The sequence below is a fragment of the Myotis myotis genome, unplaced genomic scaffold, assembly GCF_014108235.1.
Source record: "Myotis myotis isolate mMyoMyo1 unplaced genomic scaffold, mMyoMyo1.p scaffold_m19_p_3, whole genome shotgun sequence".
NCBI lineage: Eukaryota > Metazoa > Chordata > Mammalia > Chiroptera > Vespertilionidae > Myotis > Myotis myotis.
In genome coordinates, this window is record NW_023416335.1 from 185,683,916 (window position 1) to 185,703,324 (window position 19,409).

Sequence of the window (19,409 nt, forward strand, 5' to 3'; positions counted from 1 at the left end):
TTGCATTATCACTCTACACAAAGGAAAAAGAGGGCATTGTTACAGAAGAAGGGGAAGCGATGCTGAGCAGATGAAAATAGCTACCATTACAATGAGACTATTAGCAGGGGTCAAAACAAAGTGTTTTGCTCCCAATCTCTCAGGTCAAAAGATAAGAATCAGAGTCAAAAGCCCTTATCAGTCTTTTGCTTTTGACTCCCACGTGAAAATAACATTTCCAGCCTCACTCCCTATGTGCTGAATGATTATGACTTTGACCCAATCGTTGCATTGCCTTGTCTTTGTATGTCCTTGCAGCTAAACCCCTGAATGTTAAAAGTGTTCTCTTTTACCGCTGCTTTTTTAGCTTAATTGGTGGCCTCCTGCTTTCCAAAATAGAATGCTAACATCCATTCACCCAGCTGGAGGGTCAGGGTGATCCCACATCCAATATTCCCCAAAGCGTGTATGGGATGGTTGCTGCCCCCCTGCTGCTCACTAGTAATAAGGAGTCAAATAGCGCCTTTTGATTCTGATTTCCTCCGCGAGGCTGCTCTACAAGCATGGGGTCAACTTAAAGGAAGAGGGATTTCGTGTAATATTTTTCTCCTTTCATTCGTGCATTTAAATTACTTTCTTGCAAACTCTGCTTGTTACCTAGATGTACTAGCACTTTTGTTACCTAATTAGCTTTATCAGAATCCCAACCAAAAATAACAAGAAATGGAATAACGATAAGGTATCCTGCTCCCCTCAAAACAGATTTCCTTGCGCGCTTTATCTCTTGGTACTGTTCTGGCTTGTTTAATTAAAGTATCAGAAATTATTAGACTCAAATTATTTCTTGATCTAGTGCTCAAATTCTCCTGGAAGAAAAAAAAACACCAGCTTCTTCTGCTTCGGTATTTAAACCTTTATCAGTGTGAGGCAGGTAAGTTTCCCACACATACGCAACCAGATTCAGGTAATTCGATATATTTTGGGAAGAAGAGCCTAATTTAGCCTCTGAGTAATTAAGCAAACACATTTGATTTGGGTACCAGGGGCCACCATGAACATCAGATACTCATGTCTCCTCTCCTATGTGCCTGGGTCATCAAAATGAACATTAGTGTGCAAAAAAATCCTGTGAAACCTTAGCATGGAGCTGTGAAATTCAAAGCCAAGATCTTATTTATATTTTCATTAGAGAGGTAGAGGTAAAATATCTCCAAGTTCAAGCCTCTAACATTAGTCCTATTCAAGGAGGGTAGTCATGTCTGTTGTAGACTTTGAAATAACTGAGGAGAAAGCACTTTTAAATGACAGCACTGAGAAGGAGAGAAATATAAGACCGATTGGTTACCCCTCATCATCACACTGTGTGGGGAAAGCTCGGGTTGGAATCTGTTGGCTCCTGGTGGAGCTGTGCGAGAGGTTCACTTTCTTCGAAGTCGTCTGCAATATGATCCCTTTCTGCACAGTCAAGCTTGGCCACCGCAGTCACCAGGCAGCCATTCTGAACTTGTGTTTTATCGGAGCTTCGATCCTTAGCCCTGTGTCTGCGGGGTGGTTTGCTGATGTATGTCTGGGAAGAAACAGACTGGCATATGTTTGCTTATGTCTACATTTTCTAGGTGAGTGTCCTCTTCTGACTGGATTGTTTTGCAATTTAATTGCATGGGTTGTCATTAGAATTTATAGTTTATGTTATTTCTGCCTTGCTCTTAGGGTCAAATGCGATCAGTGAAGTAAGAATGTTGTTTCAATTTATTTCATCTTCCTTATTATTTGAGGGATGCTAGTAAGTGTGTGTGTGTTGGAGGATGCTTTGATACCTATATCGTTGCACTGATTATGTCTTATAGTAATTAGCTCTTTACCTGTCGGTCTTTTATACTTCTTAGAATGCCTCCTTTCCTCTGTCCTATCCCAAATCCAAATTCATGACCAATGCTATGTGAAGCATGTAGTTCATTTACTCCACAACTAAGATAAAATGCTATAAAGATTTTTCAAGTCCATGTAGAGTAATTGAGAAATGTTTTCATCAAGTGGTGGTCTTTCAATTAGTCACATAGTAATTAAGATTGCGTATGAAGATGTTTTTTCTATATCATGAAATATGGCTGTATGCTAAAAAAATGAATGAATTCAAACACTACCCTGTGCCTCTTTACATAGAGAGAAATAAATATATCTAAAGTTTGAGAGTAAGGTGATTGTGAGAAATGTTTGGGAAATATCAAGATTGTTTGAGGTCTAGAGAGCAAGTTGATAAACAGAATTTTAGGCTGAAAAGTTCAAGTTGTCCTTCTAGACAACAAAGACTCACTGATGATATGATGAAAACATTTGGGAAATGCTTTTCTTCAATAAACGGGAGGGGCAACCACAGGGAGAGGTTAAATAGGGAGACAGAGGGAGACCAGAAATCTCAGGATGATGGTCTAGGACAGCGGTTCTCAACCTGTGGGTCGCAACCCGTTTGGGGGTCGAACTACCCTTTCACAGGGGTCGCCTAAGACAATCGGAAAACACATATATAATTACATATTGTTTTGTGATTAATCACTATGCTTTAATTATGTTCAATTTGTAACAATGAAATTGGGGGTCACCACAACATGAGGAACTGTATTAAAGGTCACGGCATTAGGAAGGTTGAGAACCACTGGTCTAGGAAATGGAGACGTGTTAATTCAGGAGAGAATGTGAAAAAAAAAAAAAACCACTTAAAAACTAGGCAACTAAATTATGACATAAATATGATGGAGGAATACAAATCAGCTCCAAGTTTCTGAGCTGAGGAACTTAAAACATGTATGCTGTTCACCAATACGGAGAAGTGCAGCAGAAATGCAGATTTGGGGCACAGTGGGTGAGATGAATGAGGAAGGGATGGGTTCTCAGACATGCAACATATCACACAATTTCAGGCAGGTGGTAAAGGATCACTTGCCGAATGGGTTAGAGTGTTATAAGCTTCTTTACTGCTTCAGTCTGTGAAATCAAAACTAAGCCACTGCATGGCAAATATTCATTCAACATTCAATGGACATTTCTCACTGACATCAATACTCTGACCCAGGCACTGTTCTAGAATCTGCAAATGCAACAGAGAAGAAAGCCCAAGTTGACTTTCTGGTGCAGGGGGTGAGAAAACAAGTAAACTTATACCATGACAGGGGTTAATGAGTGTCATGATGAAAAACATGCCAAGTAAGGGGACAGGATGGACTGGACAGTCACAGGGTTGCTGTTCTGTATCGGGGAATGTTTTCTGATAAGGAGCTGTTGAGCAAGGGCCTGAATGATTTGCTCTTAACCTGGTAACAGGCCGTAGCAGGAGCACTTGGTAACTACTTAACATGGTCATTACTTAACATGGTCATTTCTATTAGTCTAAATTCCTGTGCACATCATCAGACTAGGACCGAACTTCTAGCTTTGTAATTTGGCAAACAAAACACTTAAATCAAACTCCATGACCATTCTTTTTACTAAAAATCATTTCCTTTTATAAAAATTAAATCTTTTGTTGAAAGTATTACATATGCCCTCTTTTCCCCCCATGGACCCCTTCTAGCCTGGCCCCGGCCCCGGCCCAGGGCCTTCACCACCCTCATGCCTGTGTCCATGGTTACACAGATCTGCATGTAAGTGCTCTGTTTGTGTCCCCCCCTCACCGCTACCATCAATTTCCAACCCGTCACTGAGTATCAGAGGTTCTGTTAAAACTGTGTCTTCTGTCTGAATCGCTAAAACCTGAGCTCAGAAAGGCAGCTTTCTCTTACGTCACAACATCACTTCTCACCTCTCTGCAGCAGTGAGGCTACCGCCCCCCCCCCCCCCCACGTGAGGAATGAGAGAAAGAAGGGCATTAAAAGGAGAAAGAGAAGCAGAAAAGGAAAAGAGGCTATGCTCTCCTCTAACTACACTGTTATTCTTAAAATGCTTTACTTAGCAGGCTTCTGAGATGTCTGAGATACCACTTTTTTTTTTATCACTCTATTGATTAAGAACAAACAAACCTTGTTAACAGTGTTTTTCTTCCTGGGGATGAGATTACAGGCATCTTTAATTTCTTACAGGATGTATTTCTGAACTACTTTAATTTTGTTAAAATGGGCATGATTTGCTTATACATTCTGAGAAAAACAATAGTTCAAGTTTAAGGGGGGAAAAGGAGGACTCTAGACTAGTTAAAATACATATTAGAGGACATGTTCACATTTAGAAAAGTCCTGCTGTCTCCAAAATGGTTAACAGATATTTTAATAAGACAATCACATGATGATGCTACTTTCAGAGGAAAAACCTTACTTGTGATGTGATTTGGTGATTCAATTGGTTTATGACATATTTATTCTCCTTTTCCCCGTCCGCAGGCACTGCTTTGTTGTCTGTGGTTGCCTTTCCTTTGGAAGATTTCTATGTAGGTGGTCACCATATGACCAACCGCATACCAAGACAGGAGCAGAGCAGGCTGTTTTACGTAGCTCTGCTGGCCCTCTGCCTCGGCTCGGGAGGAGTAAGAGCCATCGTTTGTCCACTGGGCGCTTACAGCCTCCAGGAGCCTGGATCACAGAAACGAGTGTCTTTTTGTAACTGGTAGGTAGCACCGGTTGGAAGAGAAACAAGGTTATGGCATTCCTCTCTCTTTTGGGATTTCTCGTTGTTTGCTTTCTGGTGCCCTTCTGAGGGCAATAGCCCACTCTTCATCATTGATTGGGCTAGGCCAGTGGTCAGCAAACCGAGGCTCGGCAAACCGCGGCTCGCGAGCCACATGCAGCTCTTTGGCCCCTTGAGTGTGGCTCTTCCACAAAATACCGACTTCTGCGCATGGGCCACGAAGTTTCAGTCACATTGTACGTGCACGCCCGCACGTGGTATTTTGTGGAAGAGCCACACTCAAGGGGCCAAAGAGACGCATGTGGCTCACGAGCCGTGGTTTGCCGACCATAGGGCAGGCGCAGTGGTCGGCAAACTCATTAGTCAACAGAGCCAAATATCAACAGTACAACGACTGAAATTTCTTTTGAGAGCCAAATTTTTTAAACTTAAACTATATAGGTAGGTACACTGTTATTAACTTAATTAGGGTACTCCTAAGGCTTAGGAAGAGCCACACTCAAGGGGCCAAAGAGCTGCATGTGGCTCGCGAGCCGCAGTTTGCCGACCACGGATAGGGGATTTACAATGTGACCATGCCCCTGACAATGATTCAGGCACTAACGATAGGAACATATAAGTCGGATACAGAGCAACACAACTTCCCAGCACCTTCTGAAAACACATTGATACATTTACCCTCCAAGTGGGCAAGTGTGAAATGGCTTGGCATAGTGCAGAGAATGTGGCTTTGGAGCACATTCAAAGCAGGTCTGGAGGGAAGTCTCACATCTGTCTGACACAACTGCCTGACCTCGATCAAGTCATTTATTCTTTACAAGCTTCAGTATAATCATTCTTAAAGAGATATAATAATGCCTCTTCTTGGCTTTTATTAGAGGCAATAATGTATATACTGCCGGCAGAGAACCTCGCACATAGTAGGTGATCAATAAGCAGTAGCTATTATTATGAGTTATTACATTGGATTGGACTAATTTAGCAGGGATTATACATTCAGAGGGCAAAACAGAGAGAATATGAAAAGGATAGAAGTACTGCACAATATTTATTTATTTATTTATTTATTTATTTATTTATTTATTTATTTATTTATAAGAGAAAGGGACTGGGAGAAAGAAACATGGATGAGGGATGAGAAACATCAATTGGTTGCCTCCTGCACACCCCTATCGGGGATTCCAGCAACCTTTTGGCGCACAGGAGGATACCCAACCAACTGAGCTACACCGGCCAGGGCTTGTATAATTTTTTAAAACATCAACCAGTATCTCTGCTTTGCATCCACATTGCCCCCATCATCTGAAAGAGTTTGTATTCCTTGACAACCAAACCACGTTTCTGTGAGTCTTGGCCTCTTCTGATGAGTTCTTATACAGTTTTATGTGGTTTTGAGGAACCAATTTTTATTATCAATTATGAATTCAAAAAAATGGAAATTTTATCTTAAGGTAGAGCATTTCAGAGAATTTTGTTGTGTTTTTTATTATTCATCAGTGGATGCCAAACAGATCTGAGATACATTACATCTTTTGTTCACACTTTTCTGTGAAATGGGTTGCCAACATTTTTCTAAAACGGTCTGACTTTCCAACGTTAACAATGAATAATGTTAGCAATAGATAAAGCAATGCCCAAAGAGCATCAGACAAAATGTTTTCAGAAAATTTATATTAAAATCATTAAATGAAAAAAAATGTTAGCTAGGTACATGTAGTTATCCAAGGCAGTTAGTATCTCTCTCTCCCTCTCTCTCTCTCTCTCTCTCTCTCTCTCTCCCTCTCTCTCTCTCTCTCTCTCTCCCCAGTTATATTGATATTACAAAGCACTCAGGCCTATTTTGGATTAAGTCCAAATGTCATAGAATGATGAAGTTTCACCCAAGGTGGAAGGAACTCTTCACTTCTTTATAGAAAATTCTGCCTCCTTGACCTGCCCAAAGAAGAAAAATCTTTTATTGTTATTCTATTCATAAGTTTAATCCTTAATTAGCAACATCATTTTGATTAAATAAGACTCTAGAGGATGAAGACTGGCAAGCAATCGGTTGTTCTGGAAGATAGCTCTGGAGAATATATTGTGCTGTGGTCTTAGTCATTGAGTTGTGTTTAATCAAAATGACATTTCTCCGTGTGGGTTACAAAGGAGACATTATATGAATGAAATATTTCCTCTGGGAGATGGAGGGGACTCCCAATGGGTTTGTGCTTTAGGACTTTGCAAAGGGGGATGGGGAATTGGGTAAAAATGAATTTCTGCAGCTGTGAGGAGCGGGCCAAATTTAGGATGAACACACTTTGATTTGGTTACCTGTTATTTCCTAATTTCATTAAAATCTCTAACAAGAAGAGCCATTAGGTATTTTTAAAACCTAAGTTAAAGCACCTAAAAATGTGTATAAAGAATCAGGGTGTTATTCATTACTGTGTAAAAGAATTATTTGAATAATAAGCTCCTTAAAGGCTAAATCTGGTTGCTTTAAAAAAAATTTTTTTTCAGTTTAAACACTAACTAAAGAAATTTTTAGCAACAGCTGCTTGTTGCAGTTTATAGAAATGAATGTTAACTATTCCTGTACACACTGCAGGGACTGGTGACAAGACCGACAGAGACCCCCATTGGGCAGCCACACAGCTGGCATGATCCTGGCTCTGTCACTTTGGAGTTCTCATGGTTTTTAGCAAGTTCCTTAACCTCTCAGAGACCCAGGTCTCTCATCCACAAAATGGAAATACCTTGGAGGGCCATTTATATATTTACAGCTTATATATACTAGTAAAGTATCCTAGCACAATATAGGTATTCAAGTCAGGGTAGCTATTACTGCTATTACTAAATGACAACTAAGTCATCGGCTAAAATCATTGTTTAAATTCTGGAAAAGAGGGAACCCATTTAAGAGTAGACTATCTTTCAAATGGGCAGCCCGTTCACTTATAATCTATTTCTCCAAGTGAAAAATGCCTCCAGAAATTAATAGTCTGGTTAATATAACAAATGTCAGTAGTGTCTTTAAAAAACAACATACCACTGGAATCTATAACTACTTGAAGGCCGCATCCAGTTCTGTTTTCAGCACAGATGTCAGATGTTCATAGTTACAAGACCTTTAATGAGATGTGTTATTGTATTTGCACCACCTAAAGCTTCCCAATGTTCATGTTAAATGGTGCAGACTGGAAGTTTCAGGCGTTGAAAGCACCACTTCCAAGTAGAGCTGCCAAATGTAGGTGAGTAAAACCACTCCCAGTCAACATTACCATCTGGTACTAGATCTTCCTCAACTGTGTACCTCATTGAAAGAATGAAACGAACCTCCATAAAATCAAGAAGCATAATGATCTGCCAACATCCTTGCACCATTATCCAGAGCAGAACTTGGCTCTTTCAGCATTTTCCAAAATCTGAGGTGTACAATTACAAGTCACCACACGGAGATCATCTAGGTAAATACACTTGCGCAGAATACTTCCTTTTTTTTTAATTGAACCTATTGGGGTGACGTTGGTTAATAAAATTATATAGGTTTCAGGTGTACAATTCCATGATACATCATCTGTATGTTGTATTGTGTGTTCACTGCCCCAAGCCAAGTCTCCATCCACCACCATTTATTCCTCCTTTACTTCCTCCCACCCCCTTTCCCTCTGGTAATCACTATACTGTTATCTGTCTGTGAAGGTCTGTTTGTTTGTTTGTTGCTTAATCCCGGCACCTTTTTTACCCAGCCCCCGACTCCCTCCCCTCTGACAGCTGTCAGTTTGTTCTCTGTGTCTATGAGTCTGTTTTTATTTTGTTTGGCAGAATCTTTTCTAGAAGCAAAAGAAGGTGGATAATTAAGTCTGTTCCTGACCATCATTTTTTAATTAAATCTTTATTGTTGAAAGTATTATACATGTCACCTCCCCCCCACCCCTGCTCATTGGCCCCTTCTAGCTGGCCCCCGTCCCCTGCCCCAGGCTTTTTTGTCTATGTCCGTGGGTTATGCATATATACATACAAGTTCTTTGGTTGATCCCTTCCCACCCACCTCCACCTTCCGAGAGTCCACAGTCTGTTCCATGCTTCTATGTTTCTGGGCATGACTGTCATTTTTTAATTCTACTAAAATTAACCTCAAACATTACTTCCACATTTCTCTACTTACTTCACCTGATAACATATCACATCTGTGTATCATAGTCTATTGGTAACATAGTCTAGTTACCAGAGTGAATTACACATGATTTAAAGGGCCAACCAAAGAGAATATTGATAAAGTTCTTGAAAAAGTCCAGAAATTTTGAATATCTAGTGCTCAAATTGACCCTACATGATATCTGTCTCCTATTAAAATGTTCTAATTTTAAATACTTACTTACTCAAATATAATATATTTTATCTTAAGGAAACACTAGAGGCAAAATTTTATTATCCTACAGCATTTTTTCCAGAAACTGTGTTAATATTCACTTGAGTGTTGTTTGACATCCTCACCCCCACCTCATAAATCAGAATTTTCGGGAAGCGTCGCTTAGGAATGTACATTTTCAGCAAGTGCTTTAGGATCTTGAAAATAGTCCCAGAGACATAAGGAATGGGGACTCCAAAAGCAGTCTAGCAATATTTTTGAAAAGAAATGGAACTAAACCTAATATGTCACCTCCCCCCCCCCACCCCCGCTCATTGGCCCCTTCTAGCTGGCCCCTGTCCCCTGCCCCAGGCTTTTTTGTCTATGTCCATGGGTTATGCATATATACATACAAGTTCTTTGGTTGATCCCTTCCCACCCACCTCCACCTTCTATGCCCAGAAACATAGAAGCATGGAACAGGAAGCATTAGGTATGATTGAACATACCTAATATGTGCCAGACTTCTTTGTAAATTTTGATAATTCATAGTTATTTTTCACATTTCAAAATCTGCCTGATTGAGAAATTCTGCATAATCCTTGAGAGAGAAAAAAAAACACAAAATGTGAATCTGCATACATTCTGCAATAGTAAGTTATTATTTATAAAGTACACTTCAGCCAACAAAATCAAAGCAGTTCATGGAATAATCCTGCAGACTCATTAATACTCAAAATATCCTCTGAGTTGCATAATGAGGAGTAACTTATAAATAGCTTTAAAAAAATCACTAGACCTTCCAAAATTCTATTAGCATGGGCTCTAGTCAAGTTTAACAAATGCTTCACTCACCCTAATAACAAAAGGCACCTCCTTCTTTATCTCTACCAACACTGTAAGCTTTCAGGAAATACACCCAGAATTTCTCTCCAGTAGTTAACTGTGGAAACCAAAGAATATTGGGGGAGGGGGGTTGGAGAGAATGACAATTCCTTATATTTCTTATTGCTCTTGCTGCCTCCTGCTTTTGTTAAGCTCTGCTTGGTAGTTTTTAAGTTTGGTAGATGTGTGAGTAGAGACTTATGTTCATCAGTAAACATGAGGTGGTTCAAAGGTCTTGAACTCAGAAATGAGAAAATGATATACGTAAACAACTGTTAACATGAGTATGTTGGCATCCTATCCTATGTGCATTGTAACATTATTTACAATAGCCACGATCTGGAAACAGTGCAAGTGCCCATTGGAAGATGAGTGTATAAAAAAGCTGTGGTACATTTACACACTGGACTACTACTCAGCTGTTTAAAAAAAAGGGGGGTGGGGGGAGGAATCAGCTGTTGCAACAGCATGGATGGACCTGGAGATTATTATGCTAAGTGAAATTAACCAGACTGAGAAAGACAAATACCATATGATCTTACTTAAATGTGGAATCTAATGAAAAAAATAGAACCAGAGTCATGGATACATGGAACAGACTGACAGCTATCAGAGAGGAAGAGGGTTGTGGGGCTGGATGAAAGAAGGTAATGGGATTAAGCAAAAAATCATATATGCATAGCCCATGGGTACAGACAATAGTGTGGTTTTAGCCAGAGGGAAAGGGAGTGGGACGATAAAGTGGAGGTGGGAAAGGGGGCAAAATGGGGCAGAAAGAGGCTTTGCTTGGGGCTATGGGGGCACAATGCAGTGTGCAGATGATGTTTTGAGTTGTACACTTGAAACCTGTATGGTTTTGTGAATCAATGTCACCCCAATAAATTTAATTTAAAAAAATTTTAAAGAAAATAATATAATAAGTAATAATGCAAGAATTTAAAAAGAGAGAGAGAAAGAGAATGAGAGCATTAAAAGAGTGAGAGAGGCAGTGAGAGCGGGAAGAAGAGAATGTAGCATCCCCTCAAATTTCTTAACTAGAAATATATATTTTACTTTAACCTTGCTGTGAATTCACCAAAATCAATGATTTTCCTGTAATAAACTGCCATTTTTTTAACAGTATTGTTGAAATAATTTATAGATAAAAAGTGAGAACTGTACAACTTCTATTTTATCCTTCTTTCTCCAAATTCATGGCTGCCAGAGTATTCTTTGAAACATTTCAGTGGGCCAATGGTTATGCTAAAAGAAGCAATGATTGACAACAGCCATTCACCATGAAATCAGCACCCAAGTGTTTCACTGACTCTTCTAAACAGTTCAACTTTATCCCTTTGAAGAGCTGTAAATCCCCTGGTGAATTATCTAAATACTGTTCAATGCACAGAATAAAATATTCGCTCTGAACTCTTTACATTGTCCACTAATGCTCTAAGGATCTGAATGTTTGATATGTCTCAGGTTAGGAAAGAACATTTTAAACCATTTCTCCTAAAATCACTTAAACTCAGTCTAAAGCACGTCAAAATTATTCAGCCTAAGAACAATTGAGTGAGTTTTAAAATTATTACTAAACAAATTCAGGTAAATATTTAAAATAAATAATCTCAAAATATTTTTGCTACTTTTACATTAACAATATTTTTTTCCTTATTTGTATTCAACACCACAAAATCATGAAGACAAAAAAATTACCACTTATATATACTCCGAGTTATTTGCAGCTCCCAGTCTGTATTTAAAAGTAGACTAAAGAAACATATTTTTACTGCTGCTTTCAATTTTCCTTAATCACTGGTATTTGTTTTGCTTTAGTGCTTTGCTCTCTGGCTTTCTGTGTGAAAGGTGCTTTATATGTTCAATTTGCTAGTGAACTATGAGGTGAAAGGAGCCTTAATGGTGAGTTTGAAGACTGTGGATTTTTATTTCTTTTATTTTTTTACAATTGATATATATACAATTTCAGCCTTAATTATCTATGGCTTGTCCTGTTCATGGATCAACAAAGACATATATAACACATGCCTGTACTGTGTAATTCTTTCAGAAAATTACACAATCAAATAGGTTGGGTGGCATTTGTTCAAACACATTTAGTACTTTATGTGAAATCTCTTTCTATACATAGATATTCAGCCTATAATTCTTTGGCTTCTGACTACCTTTCACAAGATTTAAGTCTTGCAATAATTGTAATTTTCCTTGACCCTCTTTAGACAATTCAGCTTACATCACCATGTGGTGTACTGAAGAGTCACACAGTGTCCTCTTGGATTTTCTCAGCAATACTTAACATTTTTAAAAAAAGAATTTCCTAAAGATTGAAAGAAATATAGCAGTGCTTTCAGCTCCAGCTTCTCTCTGTTGCTTCAGCCACAACTCGAATGTGCAGCTTGCAACAGCATGAAAGGATGACCCGAGGCTGAGCCTAGGGACTCTATCCAGTTGTCCTAGAAAATTCTCTCTTCATACCTCACCCACATTGTGATGTTTTTATTAGAGAACTACAGCAAGTCAGTTTCCTCAGCATGGCCATGTTTGATATGTAATTACTTTCATAGATCAGTTATTAAAGATTTGGATTTGTGGATGTTGTCATTTGTTTGAATTTTTATCAGAGATGCCATGTTATTATCAATTAGCTATTCATTATCCATTTATTGTGGAACTAGAGCTGTGCTAGGTCCCATGGAGACATGGATATAAAGAATAAGGTGTTGCTGTCAGGGAGCTTGCTGATCTAGAAGTGAGAACACAAAACTGACAAAAGCGAAAAATGGACAGTGCATGTTTGCTTTAGAACTTCAGAGAAAAGAAAAAGTAGAATATTCACAAGAAAAATGAATGAAGAAAAAGACATTTGATATGGGACTTTGAAAGTGAGACAGGGCAAGCCAAAGAACATGAAAAGTCACAGGGATGGAAATGAGCAGGCATGTTTATAGGATAGGGAGGAGACTAGCCTAATTGGACACATCCTTCCAAATCAATATCAAATATCTATCTACTCTCCCTTTCCTTTGCTACCACTCTGGTCCAGTTCACACTCAGCTCTCATCCAGATGATTACAATAGCTACAATTGGTCTCCTTACCAAGCCCTATCTGCAATTCAGAGAGCTGACACAATAATCCTTTTTTCTTTTCATCTAAAATCAAATCGTTTCAGCCCCCTGTTTAATTGCCTTCAAATGGCTCCCCAGTGCACTAGAAATAAAATCCAAACACCTTACCACAAACTTCAAGGGCCTAAAAGATATGGACCCAGTTAACTGCTTCGTCTTCTTTTCTTTTCTTTTCTTTTCTTTTTTTAAATATATTTTATTGATTTTTTACAGAGAGGAAGGGAGAGGGACAGAGAGTTAGAAACATCGATCAGCTGCCCCTTGCACACCCCCACCGGGGACGTGCCCACAACCAAGGCACATGCCCCTGACCGGAACCGAACCTGGGACCCCTCAGTCCGCAGGCCGACACTCCATCCACTGAGCTAAACCGGTCAGGGCGCTTCGCCTTCTTTTCGAACTCTCTGTTCCTGTCACTATGCTCTAATTTCACTGCTCTTTTTTGTTCCTGAAACCAAGATTGGAGAAAATGAACAGCAACTACATTTGCTTGGTACTTATACAGCTACTGTCTGTGTTCTTCAATCTTTACAAAAATTCTGTGCATAAGGTATAATCCCTATGTTTTAAAGAGAAAGACCCAGAATTCTAGAGAGACTCAGATCACAGATAATGTGATTATCAGAGTTGTAATTCAAACTCAAGTCTACTGACAACCATTCCAAAGAAAAAGGACAATATTTATAATTAATGCTATATAAAACATGTTAAGAGGCATGAGTGAAAGGTAATTCGAATGTTAAACCCTGGATTAATGAGGAAATGGTGGTGTTAAAAAATCTATAACTTGAAAGACCTGGAAAGAAGTATAAGAAAGACACCCAGCCCAGGTAGCCTCTCCTTAGAGACTGCACAGAAGAGGTGGCTTCTACTCACGGCTCTGCAAACAATGCAGCTGTAAGAATTGGGATGAGTCATCTCCAATGCTCAGATTTCTTCTCTGAAGAAGAGGGGCCTTGAGTTAAGCAAGGATTTCCTAGATGCAAAACCAAAAGTATGATCTGTAAGAGAAAAAAAAAGATAATTTGACTTCATTAAAATTAAGAATTTGTCCTCTTCAAAGACACTGTTAAGAAAATAAAAAGACAAAATATAGGCCGGAAGAAAATGTGTAAAACACATGTTTGATAAAGGACATATCTAGGTTATATAAAGAACACTTAAAACTCAATAATAAGAAAATAACCCATTTTTTAAAGTGGACAAATTATTTGAATGGAAACTTTACCAAAGAAGATATACAGATGGCCAATTAGCACATAAAAAGAAGCTCAATATCACCAGTTATTAGGGAAATGCAAAATAAAACCACACATCTATTAAAATAACTAAAATAAAAATTGACCATACCAAGTGTTGCCCAAGATACAGAGGTATTAGAACTCTGATATATTGGTGGTGGTAATATAAATATGTTACAGCTACTTAAAAATCATTTGGAAATATTTTAAATGTTAAATATATATCTAGCATATCACCCTGCTATTCCACTCTTATATTTTACCCAAGAGAAATGACAATCCATGTCTATACAGACACTTGTACATGAATGTTCAAAACATCATTATTTGTAATTAGCCATAAGCCCGGGAAAGTGTCTATCAACAGATAAGTAGATAAATAAAATGTGGTATATTTATATAAAGGAATACTCCTTGGGAATAAAAAGGAATCAACTACTGATAAACATAACAACATAGAAGAATTTCCAAATAATTATGCCAAGTGAAAGAATCCAGGTACAGAATACCTATTTGATCATTCCACTTACCAAAAAAAAAAAAATCTATCAATTGAAAACAAATCTGTAGCAACAGAAAAAAAAAGATCAGTAGTTCATGGACATAGGGAGGGAGTGGCAGAAGGGAAGGATTACAAAGGAATATAAGGAAACTTTGGGGAATGATGGATATGTTCATTCTCTTGAATGTGGTGATCATTTCATGGGTGCATACATTTCAAAACTTATCAAACTGTACACTTTAAACACATGCAGTCTATTGTATGTCAGTTATATCAATAAAGTCATTTTTAAAAAACAAATAAGTAGAAAACAGTAATGAAGACAATATGATATTGGCATAAGGATAGATTAGTGGAACAGAATTGAGAATCAGGACAAAGCATCATATTTATGTGGTCAATTGATTTTCAACAAAGGTGCCAAAAAATTCAATGGGAAAAGATCATCTTTTCAATAAATTGTATTGGGATAGTTATATATCATATTAGAGGCCCAGTGCATGAAATTTGTGCACGGGGGGGGAGGTGTGTCCCTCAGCCCAGCCTGCACCCTCTCCAATCTGGGACTCTTCAAGGGATGTCCCTGTAGGATCGGGCCTAAACCAGCAGTGGGACATCCCTCTCATAATCTGGGACTGCTGGCTCCCAACCGCTTGCCTGCCTGCCTGCCTGATTGCCCCTAAATGCTTCTTCCTGCCAGTCTGATCACCCCCTAATCACTCCCCTGCCTGCCTGAACAATGCCTAACTGCTTCCTTGCTGGCCCAATTGCCCCTAACTGCCCTCCCCTGCTGGCCTGGTCCCCCCCAACTGCCCTCCCCTGCAGGCCTGGTCCCTCTGCAACTGCCTTCCCTTGCAGGCCATCTTCTGGCAGCCATCTTTGACCACATGGGGGTGGCCATCTTATGTGATGGTCAATTTGCATATTACCTCTTTATTAGATAGGATACCAAAAAAATTACCCATAACACCCTACTGAAAAATTAATTCAAAGTCTTTTATTGGTCTTACATAAGATCTAAAACCATGAAACTACTAATAAAGGAAGGAAAGAAAATCTTGTTGGCAATACTTGCCCTACTTCATCTGAGGACTATGGAAAAACTGCCCCCTCACCTCTGCTGGCCCCCATAGTATCAGCAGAAAACAGGAATCTGATACTTCTCTCTCTCTCTCTCTCTCTTTCTCTCTCTCTCTCTCTCTCTCTCTCTCTCTCTCTCTCTCACACACACACACACACACACACACACGAACAGAAGCAGGGCACTCTGATTCCCAGCCTGTGGGTGTTAGTGAGGCTTTGAGTGGAACTGGTCTTCTATCCCCTGTCCAGCAGAAATTGGCAGTGCTCCAATTCATTCTCCTGGGTAGTGCCAACTGGGCACAGCAGGGAGCCAAGCTTCCATCCTCAGCCAGTTAGAGAAATGAGATAGGATAAGGAGTCTGGTCTTTAATTAATTAACAACCTAGTTTGGCATCCTCATTTCCTCTCTCCTTCAATTAGATGTATAGGAAATTCCATAGGATGATTCCCAATGGGTCACACTTTTGACAGACCCATCCCTCTGAATGGGGAAATAACTTGTAATCTGACTCCACCCAATATAATCTGACAATGACCAGATAACACCCAATGATTATTTTATGTTATATTAGAGGCCCAGTACATGAAATTCATGCCCTGGGGGTAGGGGGATCCCTCAGCCTGGCCTATGCACCCTCACAGTCGGGGACCCCTCGGGGGATGTCCACCTGCCGGGGATCAGACCTAAGCCAGCAGTCAGACATCCCTCTAGCAGTCCAGGATCCCTCTCTCCTTACGGCCCGCCTGCTTCCTGCTTCTTACTGCTCAGCTCACTGCATCTTCCCCCTGGTGGGGAGGGACCATGGGAGGGCTCCAGGGCATGTCCGGCCCATCTCGCTCAGTCCCAATTGGCTGGACCCCAGCAGCAAGCTAACCTACCAGTCAGAGTGTTTGTCCCCTGGTGGTCAGTGCACGTCATAGCAAGCGGTTTAGCAGCCTAAGCATATCATTAGCATAGTACGCTTTGATTGGTTGAACAGATGACCGGACACTTAGCATATTAGGCTTTTATTATATAGGTTGGCAAAGTGAAGGGATTTTGCAATGAAATTAAGCTCTACGCAGTTACTTTTGAGGTCATCAAAGGTGAGATAATCTTGGTATCTCAGTGGTCTGGGTCTAATCAGGCAAGTCCTTTAAATTTTAGTGATAATGTAAATGTAAGTGCTCTAAAACTTAGGTATATTAGTGTTTGGACAACTAAAACGTTTATAATAGCTCATAAAACTATATATATAAGTGGGTAAATTTTATTATATTTAATTTTACCTTAATAATTTTTTAAGTTAATATTAAGGACCCCTCTGCAATGAGATTCTAAGGGCAGGATTTAGACCCAAGGAATGGTTGAGAGATAGAGATGATTTCCCCAAACTTACAAATTCTATTCACAAGGAGGAGACACTAAAAGTTTTATTCAATGACATGCATTTCTTTGATTTAATGCAGGATACGCACATAACCTGAAGATTCCTGAGTTTTCCCAGGAATAGAGATTCAACTCTTTAACCATGTAACTTTCCAGGTTCATTGGGTGTATGCAGGTGTCTATGGCTTCTTTAGCTCCACAACACAGTTGAGAAGCTGCTGCGAAGACCATATGACCCTCAAAGCCTAATCTATTCATGTCAGGCCCTATACAGAAAATACCTGTCAACTTCTAATTAGATAAAAGAGAATATACTTTCTACACATCTTCTAAATAGAAATGAAACAAAGATAATGAAACTCTAAGACAGCTGATAACTATAAACTTATTTAGAAATCCAATAATATTTGTAAAATGTACTTGAGCTAGCATGCCACAATTTTATAGCTTATATTTACATAAAAGCATTAAAATAAGCAGTTGCTATCTAAAGTAACTCAATGGTGTTTTTATTTTTGTCTGTCTGTGTACCTCAGGTTTTATTGGATCATGAACCTAAATGTGACTGTTGTCTTTCTGGGAATATCTTACATTCAGCACTCAGGGGCTTGGGTCCTGGTTTTACTTATTCCTTTTATGTCTACACTTATGGCTCTGATAACTCTTCATATGATGCATTGTAACCTGATTTATCAGCCAGAAAAATGTAAGTAAATCACATTTTATATTAACTTTCTGGTTTTTATGGTTTTCTTGACATATCTCCTTCCTCCTTGATTCCCTGTAACTTCTCTTTCAATAGAATTTGTAGATTCCGCTAGATATTACACTTGGGAGCAACGGAATCTGCAACGATATCAATAATCTCAATCTTCTTTTAGTTTTCCCTTGTTAAATAGTTTTAATAATGGAATGTTTTAAACATAAACAAAAGTAGAAAAAAATAATTTATGAGTCCCATCTATTCAGTTTTGAGCTTCAGTAATTACCAACTTATCTTTACTCACTTTTTTCTCATCCCTCCTGGCAATTTTGAGGCAAAAACTAAATATTATAGAATTTAACTTGTGTATGTGTGTATATAACATACATATTATGTATGTTACTTTTAAAAATAATCAAAATGTCATTATCACACACAATAAAAATTTTTATAATATTTATTTATTAAAATTGAGCATTTATTAATAACATGAAATGCCTAGTCACTGTAAAGTGACTTTAATTGTTCCCATTTTTCAAATTGTTTTTTTTGTTTGTTTTAGACTTTATTCAAATCAAATGCAAATAGGCTCAGGTAGCCTAAATGGTAGACACATCTCTTTAACCACATATATCCCCCAATGCATGGGACTACATACTAGTACAACCAACCAAACCACACCTTTGCCTCTGTCTTTTCAAAAAAAATTGTTTAAGAATCTGAACATTTAATACAGTGTTTCCCTTAGTCTAGATTTTGCTGATTACATTCAACAGGTTTTTCTCCTCCTCATTTCCCATAAGTTATCTGATAGACCTAGACAGTTAATCAGATTCAGATATTTCTTTTGGCAAAATTCCTTCATGGATGATGTTATGCACTCCAATCAAGAGGCAGAATGTCTGATTACCTCTGTGTTTTCAGGACCAGTACCTATTGATGATTTTTGCCCAAATTAACCACTCCAATGGGAGTTGCAAAGTGGTGCTATTTTATATTTCTTTTGCTTTTATTACCTGAAATAATGTTTCAACAACTACTTATTTATACAGATATACAGTTTATATAAGAAAAAGAGACATCTATTTCTTTCCTTCTATTTTTAGATTTTCAAGTTCATGAGTTGAGCTTCAAAATGTTCCAAAGGTAACCTATTAGTTGCCTTTTTAAAAAATAGATTATTGTTCATTCATGAACATAAAATTTTTAATGTGTTTCAATCTACTACAATTATTGATGCTCAAATTGTTCCATAGTTAGGCAGTGAGGTCCTCTTCTTGTGGGTGCCTGAGTCCTTCAGAAAAACCTCTGTGTGTTTTTTTAAATATATTTTTATTGACTTGAGAGAGAGAGGGAGAGGAAGACAGAGAGAAAAACATCAATCAGCTTCCTCCTGCAAGCCCCCTACTGGGATCAAGCCCACAACCCGGGCATGTGCACCGAATAGGAATTTAAGTTGCAACCTCTCCATACATGAACTGAGCCCACACTGGCCAAGGCAAGCCTCTGTGGTCTTTGACTGCTCCCTTGCTTCCTTGTGTAAGATAGCGCAGTGGTTGGCAAACTGCGGCTCGCGAGC

At 38.8% G+C, this 19,409-nt stretch overlaps 1 protein-coding gene across 1 annotated transcript in view; it reads left to right on the plus strand.

The window, feature by feature from the left end:
* Positions 1-1,234: 1,234 nt before the first annotated feature.
* The window catches only part of SLC15A5 (solute carrier family 15 member 5), a 75,479-nt gene continuing 57,304 nt past the window's right edge, over positions 1,235-19,409 (plus strand). The window contains exons 1-3 of the mRNA XM_036298470.1: positions 1,235-1,595; positions 4,350-4,572; positions 17,664-17,833. Of these exons, the coding sequence (XP_036154363.1) occupies positions 1,235-1,595; positions 4,350-4,572; positions 17,664-17,833 (754 nt within the window). The remainder of the gene's footprint in view (positions 1,596-4,349; positions 4,573-17,663; positions 17,834-19,409) is intronic.